Source organism: Ochotona curzoniae, unplaced genomic scaffold (genome assembly GCF_017591425.1).
Source record: "Ochotona curzoniae isolate NIBS_2020 unplaced genomic scaffold, NIBS_Ocur_1.0 contig_3520, whole genome shotgun sequence".
NCBI lineage: Eukaryota > Metazoa > Chordata > Mammalia > Lagomorpha > Ochotonidae > Ochotona > Ochotona curzoniae.
The window spans coordinates 11,827,770-11,843,524 of record NW_024465894.1 but is presented as its reverse complement, the minus strand read 5'-3'; the positions used below and the strand labels follow the sequence as shown (position 1 = coordinate 11,843,524).

At 44.4% G+C, this 15,755-nt stretch overlaps 1 protein-coding gene across 3 annotated transcripts in view; it reads left to right on the top strand.

Moving 5' to 3' along the window:
• RPRD1B (regulation of nuclear pre-mRNA domain containing 1B) overlaps window positions 1-15,755 on the top strand; it is a 52,152-nt gene that overhangs the window by 23,615 nt on the left and 12,782 nt on the right. For all 3 annotated transcript variants that reach the window (XM_040981484.1, XM_040981483.1, XM_040981485.1), the window contains exons 5-6: window positions 1,984-2,110; window positions 8,703-8,878. In XM_040981484.1, coding sequence (XP_040837418.1) covers window positions 1,984-2,110; window positions 8,703-8,878 — 303 coding nt within the window. The remainder of the gene's footprint in view (window positions 1-1,983; window positions 2,111-8,702; window positions 8,879-15,755) is intronic.

Here is a 15,755-nt window from a genome sequence, read left to right as displayed (position 1 = left end):
GTTCACAGTGCCCCTTCTTTTGCCTAAAACAGCTTTACGATTTTATACGTAGGTGTATTTAAAGCGTGTATAAATAGGAAATGTTCCAATTTGTGTTTTGTTAACATGATTAATTAAGGTGGGTATTAAATGACTGTGGAGTGAGGTCATAAACACATGAGTTTAAAAAGCAGTGAAGAGCACAGCCTGGATTATCAGACTTTAGGGTAATCCAGCAATGACTGCAGAGTCAGCTACTCCCAGGTCACAGGGACCTGCCTGACCTGCCAGCATGGTCTGTTTTCTCCTTTTAATATACACAGGGTTTGTGTTCTAGGTTTGCTTTCTTATTTTTGCTCCTTTGTGTTTGTGTCTAATGAGTTTGACCATTTAATTTTGGAAGTGATTTTCGTTTTGTAAAGCAACCTAAGAGAACTCAGATAACATACTGTTGTCAAGCACAGATTTTTATATATATTAAAGATTGTATACTGGAAATAATGCCTCATTTAAAATTAAGGAATGTAAACCATTTTTCTTTAAAGGATCCATTTTTCTTTAAAGATTTATTTATTTGCAAGGTAGAATTAGAGATGAAGGCCTTCTGTTTGTTGATTCTTTCCCCAAATGGCAACAGTAGTCAAGAACCAGTAGCTTCATACAGTGAGTGACCCAAATAGCCATCTGTAACAGCTTCATACACCAGTGTCACAGATGGTTTACTGCTGGACTGCTACACTGGCCCTTGACACTATTTTTTTATTTTTTGTAAGATTTATCTTATTTTTATTTGAACAGAATTAACAGGGAAAATGAGAAACACAAAGAGATCTTTCATCTATTGGTTCATTCCGCAAATGGTTGCAGTGGCTGGAGCTTAGTTGATCTAAAACCAGGAGCTAGAGCTTCTTCTATTCTCCCACGTCAGTGAGGGGTCCAAAGACTTGGGCTGTCCTCTGCTTCTTTTCCAGGCCATAAACAGGGAACTGGATCTGGAAGTGGAGCAGCGGGGACTCAAACTGGTACCCATAGGTGATGCCTATGCTGTAGGTGGAGGCTTAGCTATGGTGCCAGCACTGACTCTATTTTCTTAAGTTACCAAAAATGTGTTGTTTTACATGCTTTGAAAAATGAAGTATGCAGAATTTCATTAGTGTCATAGAATCCATATTCCTTTGGAATCCATATTGCTGAATTCTGTATTAGTCCTTAGACCAAGAACAGGTGTTTGGTTTTTTTTTTTAAGATTTATTTTTAATCAAAAGTTAGACTTACAGAGAGAAGGAGAGACAGAGGGAAAGATCTTTTGTTCGCTGATTCACTCCCTAAGTATGCACAGTGGCCAGAGCTGGGCTGATCCTAAGCCAGAAGCCTGGAGCTTCTTCTGGGTCTCCCATGCAGGTGCAGGGTCCCAAGGCTTTGGGCCTCCCTCGACTGCTTTTCCAGGCCACAAGCAGGGAGCTGGATGGGAAGTGGAGCAGCCAAAATATACAGCGGCACCCATTTGGAATCCCGGCACATGCAAGGTGAAGACTTTAACATGCTGGTTAACTGGGCTGCCATGCTGGGCCCAGAACTGATTTTTTTGTTTTGTTTTAAGGATTTGTTTTGAAACAGATCTTACACCACTGGCTCACTCCCCAGATGGCCACATTAGCCAGTGCTGAGCAAGGCTGAATTCAGGAGCTTCTTCTAGGTCTCCTTTGTGAGCAAGAATGGCCCAAAAACTTGGTTCATTTTCCTGTGCTTTTCTCAAGCCATTATCGGGAACCTAGATTGAAAGTAGAACAGCAAGGACTCAAACCAGCATCCATTTGGGATGCTGGGATTGCAAGTGGCAGCAGCTTTACTTCCTATGCTGCGGTCCAAGACCCAAGACCAATTAAAAAATAAAAACTCCAGAATGAATGTTCTCGAAGGTTGCCTTTGCCTCATTTAACACCTGATAATTGTCTTTAAGTTCCATATGTCTTAATGGATAATGTTGGTGTTTCCACTTCACAGACAGAGGAGCTCATCAAAGCTTTGCAAGATCTAGAAAATGCTGCGTCAGGGGATGCTACTGTCCGACAGAAGATTGCATCTCTGCCCCAGGAAGTGCAAGATGTTTCTTTATTGGAAAAAATAACAGGTGAGAAGATAGAGCTTGGATATCAGGAGAAACAGACATCTCTATTATCCTTTCCCGAAGCAGCAAACAATATGATGATGGGCTTAGGTCTTCAGTGTAGACTGCATGTGTTGGGACTCTGCTACCTTGGGATTTGCAAGCGAAACTCAGTTGATAAACAGAAAAGCTCCTGGAATAGTTGGTTTTCATGGTAGTTCTGAAAACTACTGCAGAAATCATGGTATGTCCCTCTAAAATCTCCAATATCTGCTTAAAACAATATAAATTGTGGGAGGGATACTCAGAACCCTCTCGCACTTAGACTAATCTATGATGCAGACCAAGTGGTTAATATACTCCATATGCTGTTAACCCCTGACCATGATTTGGTGTCAGAAATTTTAGGCGTTGTTAGTGTTGTCATTTTTCATTGATGCTGATAACCCCTAATTAAACAGGGCAGTTGACATAATTCCTGTTTTCCACATAGGAAATGGGAAGGAAAGAATGAAGCATATACTAACCATTATAGGAGGATGCCTTGTGCCTGCTACAGATTACTGTCATAATAACCTTTGAAGTTCACTGCAGGTGCAGATCCACATTGTATCAGAGGAGGCTAAACCTCTAGATATGAGTGTCTTGCCCACAGTCACACAAGTGTTCAATCTTGGGATTCCAGCCTTTTCTGCAACACCCATGACACAAACCTGGGCCTTTCACTCTACACTCTTCTGAAGGCCATGATTTTTTTCCTGCAGTTCCCTCAACTTGACTGCTTCCCAGACTTCTTCCAAATCCATCAAGAAATTAAGGTTACTCAGCAAGTATTTATTTAATTCAGCAAACAGGTGAGGACTGCTCTATCATAGGCTCCTGTGGTGTCCCCACCATATTCTTGCGGGGCTACAATACCAAGAAGCAGGAGTTTGGGGGCAGAGGATGACTGAGGTGGTCAGGGAACCTTTTCTAAGCAGAGACTACACAACTTAGGAAGCAATCTTTTTTTTTTTTTTAAAGATTTATTTATTTTTATTGGATAGACAGATTTACAGAAAGAAGGAGAGACAGAGAGAAAGCTCTTTGTTCCTCTGGTTTGTTCCCCACGTGGCCACAGGAAGCTGGATGGAAAGTGGATCAGCCAGGACACGAACTGGCACCCATATGGGCACCCATATGGGTTGCCAGGCGAAGATTTGGCTGCTAGGTTGTCACACTGGGCACAGGAAGCGATCATAGGAGCTGTGGGGGAGAAGCATGTGTCACCAGTTGGGGAAATAGTACATAGGAAGCCCTGGAAGCCAGAGTGGTTGGTTGGAGAATATAGCACAGCCCTTTCTGGGTGGGGCTACAAACTTAACCACAAACCCTAGTTTTCCTCAAACGTTTAAGTCCGTTGTCTTTCTTTTAATCGCTTGAGAGACCAAGAGATGGGCAGAGAAAGAGAAAGCTGTATTCCTGCTGGTTCACTCCCCACATGCCTGCAGTGACCCTGGGCCAGGCCAGAAATAGAAGCTAGGAATCCCACCAAGTTTCCCATGTGGGTGGGAGGAATCCAGTTACCATTCCCTTGGCTTCCTAGGGTCCACAGCAACAGGACACTGGGGTCGGAAACCGCCACCAGGTGTCAGAGCCAGGCCCCTTGTCAAGGGAACTCGAGTCACCACTACTACAAACCTTATTCTTTTGATCAGAATCAATAAATGCAGAAATTGAACACAAATTGTATAAACATTATGGTATATGTTTACCTCTCATTTTATTCTTCTAAATGTCTTAATTAGCCTGTATTTTAAATACCTCCTTTTGGTTCTTCGTTTTGGCAAAATTTGCATTAACATACAATGGAAAAGCACACAGGACATCAGAATGTACTGTTTCAGTGGTGGGAAGAGCTTTTACCTTGTTGTGCCACCTGTTTCTAGAATTCCTTTCATCTTGTAAAGCAAAGTCTGTATCCATTAATTAAACAGCTTCATTTCTCTTTCTGCCCACTCTGTCGTAGCCCACATTCTTAAATCCACTTTTTCATCTGTTCCTTCCCTTTACCCTGCAGTTACTGTGTGACTAAAAAAAGTTGCGTCTTCGCTAAATTTTTCTTCTTTGTCTGATGAACATGCTCTTTTCTCTTTTTTCCTTGTTTCCTTGCATCATTATATCTTAGAAGAAGGGAGCACCTCCATCTGCTGCTTTGTTCCCCAGATGCTGGCAACAGCCAGGGTGGAGTGAGGCCTGAACCCGGAGCCGGGAGCTCCAGCCATGTCTCCTTTGTGGATGTCCCGCTTACTGGAGACATCATTTTGTCTCTGGATAGGTCATTCTGAATCTGAATAGTATTACAAAAAAAAAAAAAGCCTAATTCCCATTTTCTCAGAAGGAGAAATTTTTTCTTAACTCCCTGTCTTGCTGTAGCTGCTCTGTCATTTTTTCGGTTCTGTTTCCACTTTGGCTCTTCCTCTTCTCTCCTTTTTAAAAAAATTATCTTTGATGTTGTTTAAATAATTGAGAAGGATGTGTGCCACGTGGACTGCTGATTAGGGTAGGGAGGGTCAAGGCATGGGGGAAAGTGGGTGAGACAGATGCTTGCAATTTTCTTTCTCCTGCATGGAGTTGCAGAGGGAAGGAAGGGAAAAGGGAACCTTCTCCCAGCAGCCAAACCACAAACTGCTTTCAGAGTTGCTAATGACTTCCCTGTTAAATTCAGGAATTCTCTGCCCTCAACCTCAGGAGATTTTGACCCCTTGTTTCTTTCCTCTTCCTTAAGATACTTCCTTCCCTCAGTCTGGCAGACAAAATATTGCCTCGCCTCTCTTCATGGCCGTGTCCCAGTCCCTGGGATCTGTGTCCCCCGTGTCAGGAGGAATTTCACAAATGGATTAAGTTAAGCATGTGGAGATGATGACATTCTCTCAGATTGCCTGGAGGGGGCGCTTCTGTAACCACAGGGTCCTTGTAAGAGGTGGGCAGAGGGAAAGACAGGAGATTTTGGTGCTGAAGCAGAGACATGCTTGGTGAAGTGCCAGGGTAGTACAGGGATACAGGCTGCAGGTTTTCAGCCACTGGCTTTGCGGTGGGTTTGTTGCAGCAGCTCCCACTGCATCCCTGCTGGCTTCTCAGGCACCATTGCCTTTTAGGCTTCCTGCTCTTTGTTCACTTCTGTGAGCTCTTCATGCTGGCCACTAGCCTTCTTCCAAAGCTTGTTTCATTGACATTTGGTCTCAACCAGTATATAATTTTAAACATTTTGTATTATGATGATTCCATAATTTACATATTTAATGTTGACCTCCTTGAACTTGGGACCCACACATCCAGCCGCCTCAGTATCACTGAACCTGCCCTAACTGCACTTCTGTTCTTCGGATCTTCCCTCTAGAATTCATTTATCTCAGGGCCTTCCCCATGTGATAAATGGCCTCTTCTCATTCCTGGTGGTCAGGAACAAAGAAAGCATCTGATAGCTCTTCAGCAGCCCTGTCGTTGAAGCTGGTTCCATTCCAGCCATCCTCACTGGGATTGTTGCTGCGGCCTCTTTGAAGAAACACAGTAACCCAAGGGATCCTGGGAACAGAAGTCTGCCATCGTTTCCCTTGTTTTAGGTCAGCACAGTTTCTCCACTCTTGCCTAGTCCTAGAATACAAGGTTGCTCCTTCCTGACCTCTGCATCTCCCCCATTGCCTTGGGGAAATATTTTCACTTCCATGTTACTCACGGCTGGCGTCTCCCTGTCAGCCTTTCAACTTCCTTCTTCCGAGGAAGTCTACAGATTGTTGCATGGCCTGTTCTCTCATTTCCTTTAGCCCTTGTTTATACACCACCTCCGTGTAGCCCACCCTGACTACCTTCCTAACAATTGTGATTCCTATCTGCCCTGTTCTTTCTCCTCTGCCTTGTTTTTGTGTAGAACTTGTGTCAGTTGGTGAATCAGTATAGTGTTGTGTATTGTCTTTCTTCCTCCCTGCGAATATAAACTGGAGGGTAGAAAGTTTATTTGTCCTGTAATAGGAGCTCAAGTATTTGTTAAGCTAAGTGGAAGGCTTTGAGTTGAGGTCTGGTAGGAATGCAAGTCTGGGGTGGATTTAGTGTCATAGGAGGGAGATAGGGAAGTGGGGAGGAAGCTGCAGAGTGCTTGTGTCTGTGCTGATGATATTTTTCCTAGGGAAACACAAGGGGTGCTGCCAAAGTGGAGCCTTTGAGTGAGCATTGGGGAGTAGGGTGCTTGTGCACAGTGGGGTTGCTGGCAGTAAAAGGCCTGCAGCCACTTGCCTGCTTGAGGGAAGGCAGAGCACCTGAGGGCAGTAACAACCAAGTCTCCTGAAGCCAGTCTCCTGCTTCTGAGATTTTACTGTGTTGTCTTGGCTCAGACTGTGGTACCAGTGTGACAGTGTAGGCTTGGCTGCCCGTCATGCCAACATCCTTGCTTTCCTGTGGGCTCTGTCCTGAGAGGGTGGAAGTGTCTGATATTGGGCATCGTACCAGTCTCCCAGTATTCATATTGTGAGGTCTAAAGCCAGGCAAATGTCTGCCAAACAGAGACAATGTATTGGGGATTCTTAAATCCTGTTTACCAAGAAGAATGCCATGAGCTGTCATCTCTGTTGCCCTGTGTTGGAACAAGCAGCAAAGGCAGATAACTGTCACCCAGCTTGTGTTGCTCCTCAGAACTGGTGCTGCCTTTGGTGCTGCTGATTCCAGAGTACCCACCAACCATCAACTGTTTTTTCTTTTTCTTTTCTTTTTTTTTTTTTTTAGGATTTATTTCTTCATTTGAAAATCAGAGAGGTGGCCTTCTATCTGCTGGTTGGTTCATTCCCCAGATGGCCACAATGGCCAGGGTTGGGCCTGGGTGAAGCCAGGAACATTGTTAGGGTCTTCGTGTGAGTGGCAGAGGCTCAAGCACTTGGGCCATCTTCTGCAACTTTTCCTAGGCCACCAGCAGGGAGCTGGGTCAGAAGTGGAACAGGTGGAACTTCAACCCTTGCCCATGTGAGTTTCTGGGAATAGTATTGCGGGCAGCAGCTCCACCCACCAGGCTACAATGTCTTATGAGCTGCAGAGAGAGCAGGAGAGACATATGTTCCATCTGCTGGTTCACTCCCCAGATGGCTACAGTATCCAGGCCTGGGCTGCTGCAAAACCAGGAGCCAGGTGGATTTACAGGGTCTCACGTGGGTGCAGGGGCCCAAAGACTTGAGCCATCCTCCACTGCTTTCAGGCCATAAGCAAATCTGCTGGATCAGAAATGAAGCAGCTAGACCTGAAGCAGAACCCACATGGCATGCCAGTGGCACAGGCGGGGAGTATCAGGTGGCTATGCCACCATGCTGGCCCCAACCAGCCCCTGTTTTGATCTCTAAAGATATGTTTAAAATGACATTTCAGTTTAATCTCACTACTACCCACATGCAATTAATTATGCCAGTTCTTTATAGTAAATGTAATTTTTTTTAAAGTTTTTTGTTTGTTTATTATATAGATCTCTCATCCACTGGTTCACTCTCCAAATGTCCATAACAGCCAGGTCTGTGGTAGTTCCAAGCTAAAAACTAAAAACTAAACCCAGTTCTCCAGTGTGGACATCAGGGACTCAGGCACTTGAGCTGGAGCTTACCTGCTGCCTCCCAGGGGTACATATTAGCAAGAAGCGGGAATTGGAGCAGAGTCAAAACTCAAGCCCAGATGTTCTGCTGCTTGATGCTGGTGTCGCAAGTAGCATCTTAACTGATAGACCGAATGTTCACCCCTGAGATTACCCTTTTGGTTTTTCTCATTTCCTGATGTTGAGCCTTTGCTTAACACTTCTTTCCAAGAATACCTTTCTTATATTTCACAGCAGGTTTTTCCCAGAAGCATGAGTTGCAACCTGTTAGACACAAAATTGGCTGGTAAGATAATGACCAACGTCTTTATGAAGAAAGGAAAAAAAAAAACCACTTTATACCATAGTAATGATTTTATTTTATACACTTTTTAAAATTTTTAACAAGGTATGTTTCTGTGTGGGGATCATATTTAATAGTATTTGAAAACGCCTGTTTACATCAGCTGCTATACTTTGCAGAATTCAAAGAAGGAAGGGAGAAAGGAGTGGACGATAGCTGTGTTTGAGAGATCCGGCTTTGAATGTGAGCTTCCCTGGCCACCTGTCAAACCAGTCATGTGGTTCTATATCTTAGTTTCTGCACCCTAAGAATTAAGTGCTTGCTTTTTTTTATTTCAAAAGAATATAAAAGGAATGCTAATGAAAGCACTGAAACTTCTCAGAGGCAAGGAAAATCTCTTTCATAGGTAACTTTGAATTCTCTGTTTGCATTTTGTGTTTATGGAGCTTTGGCAGAAATGGGCATTAAAGAGCGAAGCTGGACTCCCTTCCCTGTGCAGTTGCCTCACTCCAGGTAATTCATAAATGTCCTGTCTTGTTGACAGAGTAAATGCCTTTGGGTTTCTTGATCTGCTAACTCATTGCTTGTCCACAGATTCTGGCTTATTTGCAGACTGGTACATTGGGAGAGAAACTGTCAGCTCTCTCCCATCCTCCTCCCCTTAGAATGTCTGCAATCATGCCTTATGTGAGTTGCTTAATTGTCTATTTTTTGGTTTCATTTATACTTAGACAAAGAAGCAGCTGAACGTCTCTCAAAAACAGTAGATGAAGCATGTCTGTTACTAGCCGAATATAACGGTCGTCTGGCAGCAGAACTGGAGGACCGGCGCCAGCTGGCTCGGATGCTGGTGGAGTACACCCAGAATCAGAAGGATGTTTTGTCAGAAAAGGAGAAGAAGCTAGAAGTGAGTACATTGCAAAGCAGGCCCAGACTGCCCAAGTTTCTCTTGTTTCTCACTCATGTTAGGACACTAACTTTGCCTTAATTATTGGAGTTTTTATCCTTTTAAAAGTGAAGATTTCAGCCTGTTTAAAAATTGAAGTGTTCTAACATGTCCAGGAAAGATTAAATGGGATTGTAGAAAACAAGCAACAAATTCTACAGCTTTTAGAATCAGTATTGCCTTAGTTTGATTTCTCTTTAAAAAAAAAAAAAATAAGAAAAAGGAGTACATTGTGGTACAAAAGGAACGGGTAGACAGCAAACCTAAAGAATGCTTATTTGGTGATATTTGTGAAATCCTTCAAAATTTCTTTGAGTTGTATTGAGGTTCATTTCTGACTTGTGTCCACCTGAAGACCAGCAAGTCACTTGCTTCTCAGCTCCATGCGTCCTGGCTGGTTGTGGAGGGCCTTGGTCCAAGTGACCTAGGAGAGGGAGTTCAGGAGCATGTCCTTGCTGTGTACCTGTTTGGCGTCTTAGTTGGGTACACGGTGGTTTAACACTGTGCTTACTCCACTTGCAATAAGAAAGCAGCAGTGTGGATATTTGAGCGTTCTTTCTGGCCCCAACGCCACACTGCTGGGCTTACTTCCTGTTTTTTTTTCGAAGACTTAGGATTGTTGTAACCACTGGTTTTGTGGAGAAGGTTCTGAACTGGAGAATGAGTCACAGAATAGGAAAGAGTCACCCCTTAGATCCATGCTAAGTGGATAAGGGGGAGGGGAAGCTCCTTATGCCCACACTTAGGGAAACTCATTGTCTGGCACAGTGGGAAGGAACACTGGGCTGACCACATGCTGTGATTGCTCCATTTCCTTTCAGCGCAATCAGCTGACTGGGAGGGGAATGAGTGATGGCCTCTTTACCATATCTGTACCTGCAGTGATTACAGGCTGTAATGAGTGGTGATAGGAACTTGGTATTCTGAGCCAGCCTGACTGGGGGAGATGGGAAATGGCTGTAAAAATAGAATGGCTTGGAGTTAGAAATCAGCACTGACCAGAAATCCCGAAGGGAGTTTCATAGGCGTTACCAGACGGCTATTTACCCGAAATGCTCATCTTTCACTGAGGAACCTTTTTCAGTCCTGTGCCCCGGGACTAATCAGAGAGTGTAATTAATGATTCTGGTTGTAAGTCACCATGCCATCTGGTGAGCTGCCTCTTGGCGACACATTAAGGGCTTTCTCTGATCTGTCAGATGTTGATTACCTTGAGCAGCTGCTGTTGGGTAGGACATGGCTTGCTACAGTATAGGACAGAGTCTTGAAGAAGGTTGGGTTGGTAGAGCCAGTTAACACTTCAGTTTGCTTCCCTTCCCCACAGTCGCACCCCCCTCTATACTTTTTGGAAACCAGTCTGGTTTCGTTGCAGCCAGTGAATAGGTGATTGCCACCAGGGTTGCTAGTCAGAGGACTGGTTCTGAGGTTGAATCTGTCTTGTAATGTTACAGCCTGCATTCCTCGACTCTGCAATGGTTAGCCCTGGGTTTCCATTCAGAAGCAGAGCAGGAAGGCCCTAGTACTGAAACAGGTGCAGTCTGAAGTAAAGGTTCCTGTCCTAAACCATGTCTCCCAGCTGCTTGAGCAGAAGTAGATATAGCATGCTGAGATATGGTTATTTATCCGTGCTTGCTAAAAATGTAAATCTTCCCACCAGAAGCTCAGATTTCCTCTTAAATCTTACAGTAAGTTGATCTATATCACATCCCTATGTTGATGGTAAAACTTAATAAGGGGCTGGCTCTGTGGCACAGTGGATTAAGCCACTGCTTGCAACCCCCAGCAACCCATATGAGCACTAGTTCAAGTCCTGGCTGCCCCACTTCTGGTTCAGCTTTCCCTGTACCTGGGAAAACAGTAGAAGATGGCCAGGAACATGTTGGAGACCCAAATAAAACTCCTGATTTCATCCTGGCCCTGCCCTTGTTCTTGCAGGCTTTGGGTTTGGGGGAATAAATCGGCAAAACTCTCATTCAATTCAATAAATAAATCTTAAAAAAAAAAAAGGAGGAGGAGGCTTGGTAAACATGTGTCACATGAAAAACGTATTAATACAGTGAATCCTTCCAAATCCTTCAAAAGTCTCTTGCTGGTATGACATAAGCTGTAGCTATCTTTTTAATATTCATTTTATAACACAGTTGGTTCTTGTTTTCAAATTGCCAAGTCAGTATGTTAATGAAATCCTATTGAATGCTTTTGTTGCCTTCAGTGTATAAATGTTAGAACTTCATACTTTGTTTGGAAACGTGCATATTTACTTGGGCTTTTGTTTTTCTTCCCAGAGCTGTAATTTGTTAACACTTAGGCTTGTTTGTTTTGTAAGTTTATATCTTTATGTGTCAGGCATCTTTTTTTAATTTTTAGTTACTTAGGAAACAGAGTTAGAGAAACAAAAAAAGATGCGTTTTTCTATGCACTGATTTACTTCTCAGATGGTCAGGCTGAAGCCAGGAGCCTGGAACTCCACCTGAGCCTCCCCCATGGGTGTCAGGTGCCAGGTGCTTAGGCTCATGAGGGAGCTGGATCAGAAGTGCAGTAGCCAGGGCTCAAACCAGCACTCATACAGGATCCCAGTGTCTCAGGCAGCAACTTAACCTACTGTACTACAATACCAGCATGGAAGTGTTTGGGGTTTTTTTCTTGAGAATTTTGTTTTCTGGGTATCATGTTAGTTTTAGGTTCCTTTGTGGCTTCTATACTTGGGGATGGGAGTTTTGTATTGATTCAGGGATTAGGATGTTGGAGTTAGAGTTCATGAAAAGAAATTATCTATTAAGGAAAATGCATTCTGGTATAATCGGCATAGGAGAGCATAAAATTGAACTGTCTTTGTCATGTAGTTTTAGGGGGATATCGGGCCGTTCTTACTGTGGTTTGAGGGAAACCCAAACTTCCTGTCAGGCAATATTTTCTGTAAAGGGAATTGGCAGCTGAAGGAGAGAAAATGTATCTATGCCTGGGGAGCAGCCTGACTGGCCCAGACAAGTGTGTGAAGACTAGAAGGCAGAGGCTATTGGAAAGAGGTTCCCGAGACCACTGCAGGCCGGGAGAACCCGTCAACTGTGCATGCCTCGTGGAACTGCTCCTTCCTTGGGGTCAGCGGAGCAAGAGGCAGGGCAGTAGATGCAGTAGGAGGGCACTATGTGGTTCCCTCCCCGGGGAGTCTGGGCACCCCTAGGACTAAGCAGCAAGTGAGGATGTGAGCAGTGTTGTGAGTAAGGGGCATGTTGTAGCTCACTGTGTCTCGGTTGAAACAGAGAACTACCTCTGCTTGCGCCTTCTGCGGTGCTTGTGGACTCTGTGTGCTGCCGGCCTGTTCTCACAGGACCACAACTGTGTGTTTGTACCTCAGTTAAAATTTATTCTGTGACTGACATTCTCCACTTTTTCTATGAGGGAAAGTTTCTTTTCCAGGTTGCATTTCAAGTGGTTTGAGGTGCATGAGTGTTGGTAGAGAGGTGACTCTGATAGAAACTCTTTGGTTTTCTCCTTTATGCTACTTTTCCTTTTAGAAGAATTGTGGTTCATTGTAAGATAATGGTCTTTTTCACCCACTGTTCACTATTTCTATGTTGCCCCAGTTTGCATTGGCCTACCACCTTTCCTATAAATTCCAGAAGGGATGCCATTGAAAATCTGTTTGTAGTGCTTTTGTCACGAAAGTGAGAAAACCAGGGGTTGGAGAAGGCAGCCTGTGTGAGGAAGCACAGATAGCACCCCACAGTGAGGTCAGAGGCCGGAGGGTGTCAGCAAAGGTAAGGCCCAAATGGCACCAAAAGAGTCTCCAGTTGTCACTTGCTGGAGCAAGGGGATGTTTCTTGTTCACAGGGGAGACTACTACCCAGGTGACTGCTACAAGCTGATAAGCTGTAGACATCAGTGCGTTAGACAGAATTTCTAATCAGTTTGAGTAAGTTATTGTGTGTGTGTGAGACCTACCTATTTTAAGGAGTTTTTAAAATGTTTGTTACGTAGATGAGGTGATTGCAGACCCATGCATGTGTCTGGATGGGATAGAAACAGACAGGGGTGGGGAAGGGAGACCTTGTCCTCCCTCTTTTGACCGCCAGGGATGGGGTGGAATGATGTGCTGCTGCTCCTGGCTGCCAGATTACAGCAGCACTAGCAGGCAGAGATGGTCCCCTGATGTTGTCATCCCAGGAATGCTGATGGTGGAAGAATGTCCGGGGGTGTTACTTGAATAGTCTCCATTGTTCTGGAATGGTTTTGGGTTTGTTGCGCCAGGTGGGATACCACTTCCCTTATACCCCAGCTGTCTGTTTCAGTACTTCCATAGCCTTAGCTGTTTTGTGGAGAATTTTGGCCTGTTGCAATGTTCCACCTGCTGTTCCCCATGAAAACGTTATGCCTGTGTCAGAAACTCTGTTGCCTCTGTGGGGGGTGATTTTTGGATGCAGTCCTATTGTATCAATCTATGTGTCTATCTGCCACGCTGTTGTGAGCACTACAGCTTTGTGGTAAGTTTTAAAATCAGGATTATGAATCTTCATTTTTTTTTCCCAATGTTATTTATTTAGGGTATCTTGGAATTGTGTTAATTTCAGGGTCAGCTTTTTTATTTCTGCAGAAGTAGAGAAGTCATAGCTTTTGAGGATCAATTTCAGTTTTGTTCTTGTCCTTTTAAATGTTCCAATCCATGAACATGGGGTACCGTTACACTTTTTTAAAGCTTTTGTTTCTGATTCAAAACTTTAAAAAGCATCTTGGAGTGACACTTTTTGTTGCATTTGACACCATAAATTCCTGTTACAGGTGCATTAGGTAATGAGGGTCACAGATTAAGGGCAGAATATTGCCTTTTCAGTGATCACTCTGTGAAGTGTGTATATTACATCTACATTCAGATTTAACAAAAAAATTTTTTTAAGGATTTATTTACTTATTTATTGGAAAGTCAGATATACAGAGAGGAGGAGAGACAGAGAGGAAGATCTTCTGTCCAATGATTCACTCCCCAAGTGAGCGCAACGGGTCGATGCTATGCCAATCAGAATCCAGGAGCCTCTTGCGGGAGACCGCGCGGGTGCAGGGTCCCAAAGCTTTGGGCCATCCTCGACTGCTTTCCCAGGCCACAAGCAGGGAGCTGGATGGGAAGTGGAGCTGTCGGGATTAGAACCGGCACCCATATGGGATCCCGGGCGTTCAAGGCAAGGACTTTAGCTGCTAGGCCACGCTGCCAGGCCCAAATTTAACAAATTAACCAGTGCACAAATTGCTTACTCTCCCAAGTGAAGTGACACACAGAGGCCAGGGTGGTATCTGGGTGAAGTAATTGTTAGGACACTGGGGCTGGACAGAACCTCAGAGATGGATTTTCTGACTTCTGAGGTGGTGAAGAAATTCTGAGCCCAAAGGGAGGGAGTTAGCTGCAGACCAGATGTCCAGGCAGACACCTGGCAGCTTTGTCAAGTTTGTGGTGGTGTTTTACATTTTCCACGTTTAATTCCACAAGATCAACTGGAGAAAGACATCCTGCAAACTTAGATCAAACAGTTCCGAGAATCTTGTTTTAGAGAAATGATAACTAATCTACAGAGACTTAAATGGTTGCTTGAAAGTATTCCTGAGTGATTTTTGAGTGATCTTACACCTGCTCTGCCGTTCTGTTCTAAGTACCCCTGGACTGGTGCTCCTCTTGCCTAAGGTATTCCCAGGAATGGGGCCTTTGACTTGGGACAACACAGCTAAAAGGGAAATGATCCAGAATCCAGCATTGCCTGTGTCTGTTTAATATTTCTGTGTGTATTGTGGGTCTTACAAATTGAGAGATTATTTGGCTATAGCTGAGGGGTTTACTAAAGGAAACTAATGGTCGTCTATTGTGTTTCGCAGTATTCCAGTAATAACTCCCCTACCCCCTAACGTATTTCTCTCTCTCCGCAGATGGTTGGAAGTTATGGGGCAGGCAGTCGGTAAGGGTAGAGATCTTCCTTATTCAGCCTAGGACTAATTCTCCCAGTTCCTTGTGATGATCAAAGCCCATCGTTGTCCTTTGTACTAGATGTGGGGACCAGTACCTGAGTCCAGCAGGGATCCTTCATCGAACTCCCTGGAAGCTGAGGCCTAGCCTGGAGTTAGCACCACCTCACCAGCAGTCCTCTCTGCTCACTGCCCTTCCTCAGCTCTATCCCCCGACAGCCTGAGGCACCAGCAGCACCAGGAGCTGCTAGCATAGTTGTTCGAACAGGTCAGTCAGCTTACATGTGTCAGCTGATGATGGGGGACCTGTACTCAGATCCCTTCCCACATGCCAGACATGACTTGATCCTTGTTTTTCCTTCTTGTTTTGATGTGGTAATGTTTTCTTTCCCTGCTAGGTGTCCCTGCAGTATGTGAGGGCTTGACTTGAGTGATAAATGGGACTCGGTGAGCCATTTGGAATTTCGAGGCTGCGGTGGTCCTTGGACCTTACTCCTTCCCTCCAGTTCATTTGGTACTGACCCTTAGAGTTAAGGCCATACTTAATCTGTCAAGGTGTGTGTGTGTTGTTTTCATACACACTTTATTGTGGTGTGACATCTGTAGTACTTTTTCCTCCAGGAAAAAGCTGCCACATTATAATGTACTTAACATACTTCATGATCCCAGAACATGGTTTATCAGCATTTGAAACTGTGTTGAGAAAGTGACGTAATTTGAATGCTTCCCACAGCAAGAGTTCCCTGTTTTCAGCTGTAGCATTTTGTATATTTGCAACCCAGTTTCGGTAGGTGGTTATGCCTTGCCCTCTACAACAGCTCCCTGCGTTTCAGGCACTCTCTTGTCCTGTTCACAAAGTACACGTGCATGCTAAGCACAGCACCCGGGCTGCTGG